Source organism: Mixophyes fleayi, chromosome 1 (assembly GCF_038048845.1).
Source record: "Mixophyes fleayi isolate aMixFle1 chromosome 1, aMixFle1.hap1, whole genome shotgun sequence".
Classification (NCBI taxonomy): Eukaryota; Metazoa; Chordata; class Amphibia; order Anura; family Limnodynastidae; genus Mixophyes; species Mixophyes fleayi.
In genome coordinates, this window is record NC_134402.1 from 24,157,243 (window position 1) to 24,172,277 (window position 15,035).

Genomic DNA, 15,035 nt, shown 5'->3' on the forward strand with positions numbered 1-15,035 from the left:
CTATATATGTTTTAAATGATTTTTACAGGATTTAGTGTCCCAGCTGTGATTTTTCACTGTGGTAATATTGTCTCAAAAGATTGTTACTCCGTACACACTGTGCAGATATATGACCTCCCAGCAGCAATATGCTAAACAAATTTAAATAAAAGCATGAACAGTGCAAACAACACCCACAAACAAATATTCTGGAAAATAAAATATGTCATCAACATTCATTCTATTGGACATCTTTGTGCATACTGTACATTCTTTAACTCCATTCGTAACTGCACAATTCCAACTATTTATTTTAATATATTGGTCACAATAAATCATCAGAAAACTTGTGGTTTGTTGCTTCTCGCGATGACAAGAACACTGCAAGCACAGACCCAGAGAGAAAGAAGAAGAAAGAATAGAACTTATTGTACCAACGAGTGGTTCCAGAGGAGAGACACTTTTTCACATATGCCTCTGCTACAAGAGATACGGGACAACAATCCAGATGACGTCAGGAATTTTCTGCGAATGTCTGTTCCCACAATCCAAGAATTGGTCCAGCTTGTCACCCCACTCATCCAGAAGAAGGACACCCATTTAAGCATTTAAGGAGAGCCATATCTGCAGAACAGAGACTGGTTGCTACTCTAAGATTTTTGACATAGGAAGGACACTGACTGATCTCAAATACAGCACAAAAATTTCACCGCAAGTTCTGAGTTTGATCATACCTGAGCCCTGTGAGTCTATCGTGCAAGTTCTGCTTTGGAAAATATATGAAGGTTGATGAAAGAAATAGTCTGATGCTAAATAAACTTTTTTTTATTAAAATAGAAACTCAGCATATCAACAGATTACAAGCAGCAAGCACTTCCACTGTTTGCCAGCATTTAGTAGAAGTATAGCAGTGAGTGTTGATTTTGGCCTATAGAGAGGAGTTAAAGATGGGAAAGTTCAAATTAATATTTATGAGAATTGAGGGCAAACATGTGTCTCCCCTGTATGGCAGGAGGCAGTGGAAGCGCAGATTATGGCCTATAGGCTGTCGTGACATGCAACCCACCTCTGCGCGTCAGAGATGGGTTAAAGATGGGAAAGCTCAAGCGATTATTTTAAGTAAAATAGGGCACAAATAAAAGATATGAAAACTTAAAAACAAAACTTTAGCATTAAAAAAGTAAATCACAGTTGTTACAGCTGTTCATAATGGTAATGTTCACTGTTTTCAAGTAGTTTAGTGGTGTAGAAGTCCTGTGGGCAGGAGGGGTACTTAAATGGCTTTCATGACGGGATGTTGCCTGTGCAATGGTAGCGGATGGAATGTTTGAGATTGGACAGGCTGAGTGTGTGTGTGTGTGTGGGGGGGGGGGGTTATGTCAAAATAATGTCTTGTGAGAGATCCCACCTCTGTGCCTTATAAATCCTATCATTAGCTAAACGTTCCATATCCATTCGCATTTCAACAGGCAACTTTCTAATTTTTTTGGAATTGTTTCCCTAATCAAGTCATTAACTGGTTCGCAGACTCTATAATTTTTCTAGTAAGCACGTCTTTGTTCAAGGTCACATGCCCTTTTTATGCTCCTCCTGCCAGTTTTATCCGCTTGTGACTGAGTGGCTTTAACAGTGTCCTGTGTGGGTCTGTCTGTGGTTAGCTGTGTGGTTATGTCTGTGCTTTCCTGGATGGCAGGGAGGCAGGGAGGCTAAGCCCTCCCTGCCTTAAATAGTTTTATGGGCCAATCACAAAGGAGGAACACAGGTCTGACAATCAGCCTCAGCAGGCTGCTAGTTAATACTATTATGGCTGGCATAGTCAGCAACATGGACCTACTTAAATTAATACAAGAGCTGCTGATTTATAACTGACTTTAAGCAGTGGCAACTAAAATGTATTTATTTACTTGCATGCTCGCCCGGCTGTAGATCATGCCGGAACTCTGCGCTGTCTGCAGAGAGTGTCCCAACCATTGTCCTGTCAAAGGTCGAATGGAAGAGGATATTATGTACCTGTCATCATGGTGATGGCTGGGGCGCAGCTGGCGCTGGGGATAGAGAGTCGAAGCGGGTGACTGCACCACCGCGGCTCATGACATAAATATAGTAAAAAAGGTTAAAAAAAAACGTAACCTGTGACCTTTAACATCTTATTAAAAAATGGTTTCTATATTGCAGTTGATATGGACCAGCATGGCAGCATACCTGGCCAGTCCCAGGAGTGATATCAGCATAAAGTGATTTCAAGCAGTGTCCAAGCTGAGCAAAAGTTCCAATGTTGAAGATGATGTTGTGTTCTGTTAAACATAATTAAAGTTATTTTCTATTCTTCATATACATACCATAGTAATTTCTGTTAAAACTTTGTAAGGAGAGAAGGAGAGCACAAACACAAACATTGCTATAACGTCTGGTGATGGAAAACGTGTGCTGAGAAGATGGAAAAGCTGAACGAATATTACAAAGAATTGAGGGTCAACATCAATGATGTGAAGTAAAAGTTACCTGAACTTGTTTCACATGTATGAGAAAGTAATGTTTGAAGAGTTTAGTCAGAGTAACCATTAAAATAATCATTAGTACTAGAGATGTATTCCAATATTTTATTTAATAGATTAAGATGTTCTGCAATGTCTTCAATTTTATTTGCTTTTTTACCGTCAAAAAAAGTGAATAATGTTTACAAATTAAAGATATTGTAAACAAATTTCGGGTTTATTGGGTGCACCAAAGAAAATGTTCACTTATTTTACCTTTATTTCAGGCCTAGCTATCTATCAAGTGCACCCAATAAACCAGAAAGTTGTTTATAGTATATTTCATTTGTACCTACCTGTTTTATCCCTAGGCTGGCCCTGATTTCTGGCTATTTATTATATTGAACTGTGGATTCCTGTCATGTCTATTTAAGAGCATAGGTCATAACCTGAACCTCAGTATTAATAGTGGCTGTGCTTTGCTCTAGTTGTGTGAATAGAATCTACTATATCATTCTGAGATACGCATGTCATTCTGCAACCCTTGATCTATTGAAAAGCCATATATGGGATTATGTTATATCTGACAATTAGCCTCCTCGCAGTGTGGTATATTATTAGGATGTACATATCAATGGCAAGAATAGCCAGGCCACCACAGCCAGGCAGTTGCAATGGTTTTCTAGAATTTCCAATCCTATTGGTGTGTCTGGAGATACATCTTATATTGTGTCCTCGCAATCCTCTGCTATATTGTCTCCTGCAAAATACCCAACTGATCATGAGGTGAAACTGCAATGGATCTTACAGGCCATTGAGACCTTGGAAAAACAAGTAATGGAAAAAATAGAAGTGCAGGCTGATCACTCTTTGCTCGGACATGTTGTGCAAAAAATTAGAGAAAGAGTGCAAGAGGTGGAGTCCCGTAAATCAATGCTAGAAAAAGCTTCTGGCTAGGTGAAGGGCCAGGTTGCAATTTTGGAATCTCAAGTTTCGTTTTGTAAGCAAAAGTTTTCTGATATTGAAGAGTGACTATATCACAACAGTGTGCGTTTGGTTGGACTACCTGAAAAAAGTGGAGGGCACTGCCCCAAAGACTTTTAAGGAAAGGTGGTTAATTCAATTATTAAGGGAAGATTTATTTAAGGTTCAATTTGCGGTTGAAAGTGTTCAACATATTCCTTTCCAAGCAACTTTACCTGGGGCATCTCTCTGCACCTTCATAGCTCAAATCTTGCATTATAGAGACCAGGACACAATGTTACGAATGGCTCAGTTGAAGGACCCTTTAGAATACAATGGTCAACGAGTAGCAGTGTATTTTGATTTTTCCCCAGATTTTTTCAAAAACAGGGCACAATTAATTCAGGTTACTAAGATGTCTCCATGATTTACAGATTCCCTATGCTATGGTTTTCCCTGATCAGTTGCATGTGGCAGCGGAGGGCCGTACATTTTTCTATGATTCTCATCAGGAAGCTACTATTTGGACTTACCACCTGATTGCCAGTGCGGTATGATGGGAGATGCTGGATGAATAGCCCCTTTTCAATTCTTTGATGTTGGGTCTTTTTGCTATGTGTTTGAATATAGTCTTTCTATGTTCAGAATAATGTTAATATTTGTTTGATGGTGAATTGATGTATTGTTTTGATATTTTGCAATATGATATTATTATATTAACTGGATAGTCCATGGTTTTAAGGTCAATTTTAGCTCGCCCTCCATTTTTTTATCTTGTTTTTTTTTTTTTATATTATGCTAAGTATTCTACTCTGCTGCTTAGCGGGCAAAATCTGCCTTTGGATTTGGACTGCCTATGGCGGTGCAGTCCTTGTTCATGCTGATTGGTCATGTGCTAGCTCGCTGAGAGAATCTAGCTAAGTATAGTTAGGGGTTACAGCAGGGGTCAGCAACCCCTGGCACGCGTGTCAGATGTGGCACACCGGCCACTTTAATCTGGCACGCCAAGATTCTGATAGGCTGGTTATTCCTAGATGGGGTGCACACTCGTTTTTTTGCGGAACACCTCCTAGGGTGAATGAATAGCCTCGGATTAGTATGTCATTTTGGCAGAGGGACACATGCTGTCTGTCCCCCTGCTATAGTGCTGCTGCTACTACTGCTGGTTGCTTGAAAATCCCACGCAATTTTTTCCCCCAATTTTCATGTAACCAGCAGTAGGCTTGCAACTCTAGGGCAAATAGTGGTCGGACGGGGGGGACCCCAAGCATTTTATTTTTACAACAATTATCTAATTTTTAACTTTTGACAACCGCTGAGACCTCCGGCTGTATAGGCAGGTCAGTGTAACAGTGATGTGTTTACTAATCACGCAGCTAGATTAAGAGTTTGCTTAAAACTCCAAACATAGCTTACAAACTGAAGATGGAGCAGAAGAATAGGTAGAGAGACAGGAGGTAAGAGGGCCCTGCTTGTGAGAGCTTACATCCTAAATGGAGGGCATAAAGACAGGAGCCACAATAGTGTGTCAGAGGGGAGCGATTGCAAGAGAAGTGAGAGGCGGGACAGGGGAAGAGAGAGGTGTCGAAATCAGGCATGGAGAGCAGATTAGGTGGATGGCTGGTGTGCTTTGAGGAAGAAGTGAGTTTTATTTGTCCGTGGAGCGTGGGAGGTAATTCCAGTGGAGGGTGGTAGCCCGGGAGAAATCTTGGACTAGAGTGAGAAGAGGGGATCAAAAGAAAGGAGAGGCGGTGGTCATTGACCAATTGCAGGGAACGAGATGGGGTGTGAGTAGAGACGAGGTTGGTGATGGTGAGGAGTTTGAAAAGGATTCTGTAGGGGAAAGGAAGCCAGTGTAGGGCAAGGAAGAGAGGGGACGAAGAAGAAGAGCGGTGGGAGAGATCTATATCTATGTCACTGAAATGCAAAATATCGGAAACTGAAATATAAAACATTGACCTATGATGATTGTTATGGACATGGTGAATAATATTATTAAATTATGTAAATATACCATAATATGGAAATATGTTATTTTCTCAACTCCTGTATATTATGTATTTAGCAAAGTGTATTGTTACTTGAATAATATAAATCCTGCAGATTTTCACATATCCTAAAAGGTGAAAATTGTTTATAATGGATTGTGACCAGTGTGCACTGGAAAATGGTAGAAGCAACAAGATCAGGAGTATGTGTTTTACCTTTAACTTACCGCTTTAAATTAAAATGCTATGTCCGTGGTTGTGAAAGGTTTAGGTTAAATGCTTTTTAGCCTTCTAAACAATGCTTTGGAATAATGCCAGTGAGCATAAATAACAATAGTCACATAGAACGACAAGTCAGTATTATTCTGCTTACAGAAGAAAAATTGTGTATATAAAGCTCCCTTTCCTCATGCCCAGAATACACAGTTCACTAGAACACATTTAAACCATCAACATGGGAAAGGTAAAATATCCCTAATATCATATACATGTTTTTTCATTCAATTATTGGAAAGTGATTTATCTTAGAGAGAACTTAAAACAGTTTGACAACACAATTTGTATTCTACAGAACTTATTTTGTGCATGCAACGTAAATGTTTCCAAATAATTTTGAAATATGAATATATTTTGTATTCACAGATCATTTTCTACGAGGACAGGAACTTCCAGGGTCGCTCCTATGAGTGCAACTCTGAATGTCCAGATATGTCCTCATATTTTAGACGCTGTAACTCCATTCGTGTGGACAGTGGGAACTGGATCCTGTATGAACACCCCAACTACAGAGGACACCAGTACTTCCTCCATAGAGGAGAGTACCCTGAATTCCAGCAATGGATGGGTTACAATGACTCCATTCGGTCTTGCCGCTTAAGCCCACAGGTAACTAGCAACCATTTTTATTTAGTAAGGTCTTTTACAAAACAACATGTTAACATTTAATAAATTGTTAAACTAAACTCATAAACTTCGTGCCTTTAAAGTAGGCAAATTGTGAAAATTAAATCTGTTATAATTTTGTAATATATGTATTGTGTAGTATTTTCTGAAATGGATTACATTTGAAAATTATTTGATTTTAAATTTTTAACATTATTATGGCAGCACCAAGGTTCATTCAGAGCCAGGATCTATGAGAAAGAAGACTTCAGAGGTCAGATGATGGAATTCAATGAAGATTGTCATAATGTCAATGAGAGATTTCGTTACCATGATATCCACTCTGCTCATATACAAGATGGGTACTGGATGTTCTATGAAGAGCCCAACTACAGGGGACGTCAGTTTTACCTTAGACCTGGAGAATACAGAAGATACACTGATTGGGGAGCCACAAGCCCTAGAATTGGTTCCTTCAGACGTGTCCATCATATATATTAAAACAGCAGAAAATTCAGTCTGTTCTTTCAGTCAATAAAACATTTACATACATTTTATTTATTTGTATTTATTTATTTTAGCCTTTCAGACTATTTTTCCAACAAACCATTGGTTTTGCTGAAAAAAAGATATGAGCAATTTTAGTATGACCGTATATTTGTGAGGCTGGGGGTATATGTACTGAACTGCGGGTTTGAAAAAGTGGAGATTTTGCCTAGAGCAATCAATCAGATTCTAGCTATCATTTTTTAAAATGTACTAAATAATAATAGCTAGAATCTGATTGGTTGCACTTGGCAACATCTCCTCCTTTTCAAACATGTAATTTAGTAAATATACCTCCAGGCATCCTTGTGTCCTATGTGTGCCATACAGACTTTCCATTAGACTATAATTCAAACACATATATATACAAAGATATCAACATTTATTACTGACTTTCTCTTCTTAATATGATTTATTGTTCATATAAACTCAAGTAAATTCCAGATGGACTTTCACATATTAAATCATATAAAAACTGAGCTAAATTCTACACAATACACTATTTTTATACATATATAAATACCTCCAGCATTCTGTATGTCACATCACCCTTGATATCTGTGTGTCCATATAACTCAACATGGAGAGAATTGAAAAAGAGGAAGGAGGTTTTTGTACAGCTCTGTATCACTGTGTGAGAGGGTTACTCCGATACTGCTGACAGTAATAATCTGCTGCATTCTCTGCACTCACTCCATTCATAGTAAGAGTGAAATCAGATTCTAATCCAGATCCACCGAACCAGTCTAGGATGCCAGATTCAAGAGTGCTTGGCTTGTAGATGAGAAGGTTTGGAGGTTGCCCTGCTTTCTGCAGGAAACAACTTCAGGAGTGTCTGGAATATTTACTGCCATAGATGCTGGAACTTGATGTACATGAGATGGTGACTTAACCTCTGGTGACCGAGAGATATAATCTGGAGTCATCACAATCTGTCCACATGAACCTTGTAACGCAAAGGAAACACAACATTTGTGATGACCATATATAAATGACTTTGCAATCATCATAAAATTAGATAAAATATAACCATACTTTGAATTAAGACAACATATAATTAATGGTGACAATAGTTTCTATAAATGACATGTTATCAAGCTAATATTTCTGTAGCAATATTGTTCTGGATATATTTACTAATTTGTAATTAATAAAAAAAATTGCAGTACCCTGCATATACGGATAAAAGATAGCATAGAGAAGTCAGATAAACCATTTTTATGCTTCTGGACTGTCACATACACAGATTATTGCTTTTCAAGAAAGACTGTTTATATCTCATAAAATCTATAAGGATATAACACTAACTACTGTGTATGTAGAGCCCAGTATTTATTGCTACCATTATCAATTTCCAAAACTGATTTAATCAGAAACAAAATCTTCTTCTACCACTTCCCTCATATTCCCACAGCCTCTCTCCCCCCATTGCCCCAGCCATCATCCAATGTGCTCCTTCAGTGCCAGCTCAGGTGTGAAGTCCATTCTCTACTCGTGTTCACTCTCCCTGCAACCTATCTCATTGATCCTGATCCCTCCCACCTCCTTAGATCCCTCTCTCCTACTGCCTGCTCCCACCTTGCCCACCTCTTCAACTTTTCCCTCTCCACTGGTATCTTCTACACATCCTTAAAAACTGCTTATGTCTAGCCTATCTTAATTAAGCCTAATCTTCACCCCATCATCCAGTCCAGCTACTGCCCCATCTCTCACCACCCATTTGCTTCTAAACTGCTCAAACACCTTGTCTACAAATGTCTCACTAGTCACCTTTCTGACAACTCCCGTCTCGATCTCCTCCAATCAGTATTCTGCCAACTTCACTCCACAGAAGCTGCCCTGTCCAATGTAACTAACAATCTTCTGCCTACCAAATCCAAAGGTCACTGCTCCCTACTTATCCTCTGCCTTTGACGCAGTTAATAACCCTCTCATGCTGCGCATCCTTCACACCATTGGCCTTTCTGACAATGTCCTCTCCTGGTTCACCTCCAATCTCTATGACCGCTACTTACATATTTTTAACTCAGGCTTCTCCTCCATACCTTCCCCTCTTCTCATGGGAAGGCCTCATTGCTCTGTCCTTGGCCCTCTCCTATTTTCTCTGTATACCTCTGCAATGGGTGAACTTATCAGTTCCTTCGGCCTCTAGTGCTACCTTTTTTCTGATGACACCCAAATCTAAGTCTCATCTCCTATCCTCTCCCCATCTCTCCTCACTAAGGTGTCCTGCTCCCTCTCTGCAATCTCCTCCTGGATGTCTCATCATTGCCTTAAACTTTATATGGCCAAATCTAAACTTATAGTCATCCTTCCCTCTAGAATTTCCTACCCTCCCACTTCATAACTATTGGTAATACCAACATCTCCTCTTTTACCCAAGTCTGATGCCTGGGTGTCACCTTTGATTCCTACCTCTCCTGCACTCTCCATATACAATCCCCTGTGTCCAAGCTTGCCACTTTCTTTTCTGCCATATAGAAACTCTCAACCAATCTCTCATCTTTTCCCACCTTGACTAGTCCAAGCTCCTCCTTACTGTCCTCCGCCGCTCCTGTCACACTCCTCTCCAGTCCATACTCAGCGCTGCTGTGCAACTAATCTTCCTCTCTTGACAATATCCCTCTACCTTCCCTCTCAGCCAAACATTCCACTGGCTCCCGCTCAACCATAGAATTCCCTACAAACTCCTCTCCCTCACCTACAAAATCTTGCCTAATTCCACTGCTCTTTATGTGTCTAACCTCATCTCCATTCATACTCCCTCTCACCCTCTACAGTTAGCCAACAACTGCCACCTCACTTCTCATCTGGTTACCACATCTCACTTCTGCATTTAAGATGTCTCCTATGCTGCCCCACTTCTCTGGAATGATCTCTCTCTTTAAATCAGGATTTGTTCTTGACTGCAAATATGCAAACAATCCATCAAAACTCACCTTTACAGGATTGCCTACCCTTCCTCTGTCTAAATTTCTCTGTGCCATACTCAACCTGCCTCTTCATGGTCCTTCTTGGCTATTCATAGTCCCATCACTCTGTCTAACCTCTTTGTGGTTCCTGTGTAGCCTGCACATTCTCTTTAGATTGGAGCAGGGCCCTCTTATCCTAGTGTCCTCCTCTTCATGTCACTTCTGTTTTTGGTACCGGAGCCCAAATCTCATGCCTCAACAGAATGCTCCTGTCCTTGGTCTCCTCTTCTCCCCTGCCATTGCCTCTCCACCACAGACTCTAATCATGTTAGCTGCACCCACATTCCTGGGCACAGGTTCAGCTTGCTTTGGTGCGCTCCCCGCCCACATCCTTCCCTTTTCTAGAGTATTCTAATCTTCACTCATTCCTCTTTGCCTAGCGCACCTTTCCTCAGCTGAGTTAATAATTTATTTCCTCTTTATTTTGTTTTTGTTTTTGCTGTGTATGCCATTTACTGTTTCTTCCTTTGCTCTGTGTATGACACTGCAGACCTTTTATTAAAAGATAATAGTTTAAAAACAGGAAATATGCAAATGATCTACATTTTATCTCATCTGATATCAATTTTCTGGTATTAAAGAGTCAGACAACCCTTTTATTAGGATGTTTAGAGACAAAGTTGTGGTTAGTACACAATCAGGGGTTAAAATATCAAGAACAAATTTTGTGAAATTTCTGAACTTGCTGTGTACAAGCAAAGTAAGAGTTAACTTAATTATGCTGAGATAACCCCTTGTTATTTGCCCTACCTTAACATCCTGCTATGGCCATTGGATGTTATTAATGGATTTTTACACTAATCTAGACTGGGTGTCTCTCCCCTGGTAGAGTTTAAGGTAAAGCTTTTTGCCACAACTTTGCCAGCAGTGACCCTTTCTGGGACTCAGAAGTCCAGAATTGCATATGCTATTTAGAAAGCATTTTATAAGACACTTGAAAGATGTTCACATCATTCACATTTAGTAGTCTGGCTGTTGGACTGGGGTAAAGGAAGCATGTACTCAAATACTAGACATTGAGTGTTATAATTTTAACAAAAGATGGTGATAATATTGTGATGTACAAGCGAATACCTGCCCTTATAAATTCAGTCAGTGGCGAGTTGATGTGCCAGAGTCTAATCCTGAATAGTGTTCAGCATACATGTTACCTCACGTGTCTGGCATCTGTTCCAACCATTGTTTCTCTACTGCCAGTCATACTGTCCCGGCTTCCTGTTTGAACACTATTACTGCCTGCTGCCTGTATCTCTAACATGCACTGGGTACCTGACCTCTGTGGGTGATCTAGAGCATGAAATACTATTTATTTATTGAATGCTATGTATTCCTGACTTCTTATCCTGAAGCGGCTTCTGTTTGCATTGGTTTGGCTGTGTTGGTCCAGCGCTGTAGATTCTGCATTTATTTATATACATGCTTGGAACAGTTATTGCTGCTTCAGAATTAATAAACATGCTAAAGTGTTGACTCTCAAAACGTTAATGTTATACAGATTTTTCTAAAGTTTGTGTCACACTTTGCACAATGTTGCCCCGGAGCTGCACTCTGACTGGAGATTTTGCAATTGTTTGTACATATGCCGGGAATAATTCTTGGGCGTCCGCTGAATTTCCTCACAGAGACCTCTGGGTCCTGTGCTTGCAAGTTGCTTCTGCTGCTTCCTATCTGAATGCCTCATTATTTCTATGTAGGCTATCTACATATAATGTTGCCACTGTTTCTGACCAAGTTCACCCCTCAGGCCATGGGGTATATTTACTAAACTGCGAGTTTGTAAAAGTAGAGATGTTGCCTATAGCAACCAATCAAATTCAACTGTCATTTTGTAGAATGTACTACATAAATGATAGCTAGATCTGATCTCCACATTTTCAAACCCGCAGTATAGTAAATTGACCTCCAGGCCTGCATTTCTTTTACACTTGTGGTATACACTGTTAAATCTATTATTGTAATATGCAGAGACTGAGTATTGGGCATCAGGGTTTACCAGCCATTGGGGTTTTATCTTACACGTGCAAATTGACAGTCCAAACATATTTATGGCACAGCAGATGTTATAAGCTGACATAGTGTGGTCCCTTTTATTTCTTGTATTTTTCTATAGTGATTGTAGACATTAAAGAAATAATATTCAAGTGGAACAAGTATAGCATGGTGGAAATTTGTGGCCTGGTGGGGCTTTGGTGCAATGAAGGAGACAAAGGAAGGAGGTGATGAGATCTGCCCAAAAAAACGTTTAAGTAGGTATGTTAACATTTGCAATATATATGGTGATACAATTCTCATATACAAAAGTGGTTATTTACTACTATATTTTGTGCTAGTAACTAGTGGGAGACATTTATTTGGGAGTAATCAGGATAATAAATAACCAGCTTGCAATGTGGCATACTCATCAGTCATAAACTTTTAAAAGGTAGGGATGCATACTTTTTTCAAAGGGATAGATTACATCTTAAAGAGATTGTCCAGGATACATGGGGTTCACACATTGAGGATGGAGTGGAAAAAGTGGTTATTATGTGGCAGTGGGTCAAATCGATTTGCTGTGTGGAGGCCCAAGAGGGTCTTGGTTTATGTTTGTTACACCTTTTTTGGTAAGAAATCTTGGTAATATGGTAAAGGTACCTCCAAGAAAAACATATAGTGGCTGGGGGCTGGTTTACGATGGGAAATAAAGGATCCGTGGCCTCCACATAATTGAGACAGATGGTGATAGCGGTGGAGGAAACTATTTGGATTAGTTAAAAATCAAGTGATAAGGGGGTTGTGTAATAGATCAAGTAGACCCCTGCACTATTTTACAATACAGTGCCTTGAAAACTTATTAAGACCCTTGACCAACTCTCTCATCTTACTCAATAACAAATCCTAAACCCAAAGTTTGTTCTCTGTGAAATTTGTATTTCATACTAATTTAATGGATTTATTTTTTAAATGTGACATAGTTTTATGTTACAAAAACATGTTAAGAAAAATAACTGAAATATGTTGTTTACATAAGCATGTAATCCATGTGTTGTGGAATCTCCTCGCTTTGACTGCTGAAATATATACTGCCAAGTACAGACATAATGGTGGCTTAGTGGTTAGCACTTTTGCCTCACAGCACTGGGGTCATGAATTCAATTTCCAACGATGGCCTTATCTGTGTGTAGTTTTTATGTTATCCATAAGTTTGCATTGGTTTCCTCCGGGTGCTCTGGTTTTATCCCATACTCCAAAAACATACTTGTAAGTTAATTGACTGCTATTAAATTGACCTTAGTCTCTCTCAGTCTCTCTGTGTTTGTGCATGTTAGGGAGTTTAAGGGTGAGGGTTTGAAAAAGCTGAGATGTTGCCTATAGCAACCAATCAGATTCTAGCTTTCATTTATTTATTGCATTCTACAAAATGACAGCTAGAATCTGATTGGTTGCTATAGGCAACATCTCCACTTTTTCATATCCACAAGTTAGTAAATATACCCCTTAGAATGTAACCTCCATTGGGGCAGGGACTGATGTAAGTGTGTTCTCTTTACAGCACTGCAAGATTTTTGCGCTATATATAAATAGCTGATGATGATGATGATTGCCTTACAATTGTCCTCCAACAGTGAATCATGAAACAACTGCCACATTCTCTGTACTTTGAGGGATTTATTAAAAAAAGGATTATTATTGACATGCGGCTATCAGAGTAAATGGCAAAGAAATGCCAAGACCAACAATTTACATCTACCAGTCCTGTTGTCAGATGTCAACTTGTTTCTCCTTCTAAAACATAACCCAAACTGTCTAATCTAAATGAACAATAAACTATACAAATATGGGATATTTGGGGTCTTATGTCCAATAAAGAGAATAACCAACAGCACGAAAATATATCCCACCACGTTATTCAAATGGATCGAGCTAAAACCACAGTTATTGATCAGTGGCACATACCCAACACTGTTAAGACCAGTTACTATAGACAGCTCATACTAAACTTTTGCAACCATTGTGACTCCCATAACCGTTCTAACACATAATAACACAGCTTTTCAATTGACCTCAGCTGCCCAGGAGACCTTCATTAAACTAAAAATGCTTTCATTGCAGCATTCATCCTGATACACCTGTATCTTGAAGGTTGAAGAATCTGGTACAACTATGGAATCTGTCCTATCCCAGCAGAAGGGAACAAACTTTTCCTCCGAAATTGTGACTTTTTTTCAAAATGCTTTCTAATGCATATGCCACTATAGTAATAGAGCCAAAGAACTATTGCCCATCAAGATTAATTTATTCGATTGGTGATATTTACATGAGGGATCACACATTCTGATAACCATTTATACAGATAACCAAAACCTTAAATATTTGAAAACCACGTGGCATCTAATCTGGTGATAAACTACACCATTGATCTTTGATTGCTTCAACTTCCATGTTACTTATCTACCTGGTTCTAAAAATGGAAAGGCTTCAAGACAATTGAAAGCTACTTCAACATAACAAACCTCTAAAGATCCCATTTTACCAGCACAGACATTCCTCATAGAAATTTGTTCCACAATGTTTTGCACAAGAATGGCAATGTCCCCACAGCAAGGATGAGAAATGTCCACTCTCTTAATACAATAAATATTACATAACGTCAGAGCTATATTATTAACACATATAGAGACACTCCACAGGATATTAATATCACTCCCACATTGTAGAAGTTCTATATCTATGTCACTGAAATACAAAATATCTGATAGTGAAATATAAAACTTTGACTGATAATGATTATGATGCAGATGATGATTAATACTACTACATTATGTAAATGTACCATGAGACGGAAATAAGTCATTTTCTCACCTCCTGTATATTAGGTATTTAGCAAAAAAATCTGTTACTTGAAAAATAAAAATCCTGAAGATTTTCATATATCCTAAAAGGTGAAAATAGTTTCACATGGATTGTGACCATTGTGTACTGGAAAATGGTAGAAGCAACAAAGTCAGGCTTATGTGTTTCAGTTTAAATTACCCCTTGAAATGAAAATGTTCTGTTCATAATACACAATAATCGGGACCATTCATGTGGTTGTTAAAGGTTCAGGTTAAATGCTTTTTAGCATTCTAAGCAAAGCTTTGGAATAATGCCAGTGAGCATAAAAGAACAATAGTCACATAGAACTACAAGTCAGTATACTTCTGCTTACAAAAGAGAAATTGTGTATATAAACCTACCTTCCCTCATGCCCT

General features: G+C 38.9%; 1 protein-coding gene across 1 annotated transcript; it reads left to right on the plus strand.

The window, feature by feature from the left end:
• Window positions 1–5,858: 5,858 nt before the first annotated feature.
• Window positions 5,859–6,787, plus strand: LOC142103993 (gamma-crystallin-3-like). Its single transcript, XM_075188422.1, has 3 exons — window positions 5,859–5,867; window positions 6,047–6,289; window positions 6,512–6,787. The coding sequence occupies exons 1-3, from the start codon at window positions 5,859–5,861 to the stop codon at window positions 6,785–6,787; spliced, it is 528 nt and encodes a 175-aa protein (XP_075044523.1).
• The last annotated feature ends 8,248 nt before the right edge of the window (window positions 6,788–15,035 follow it).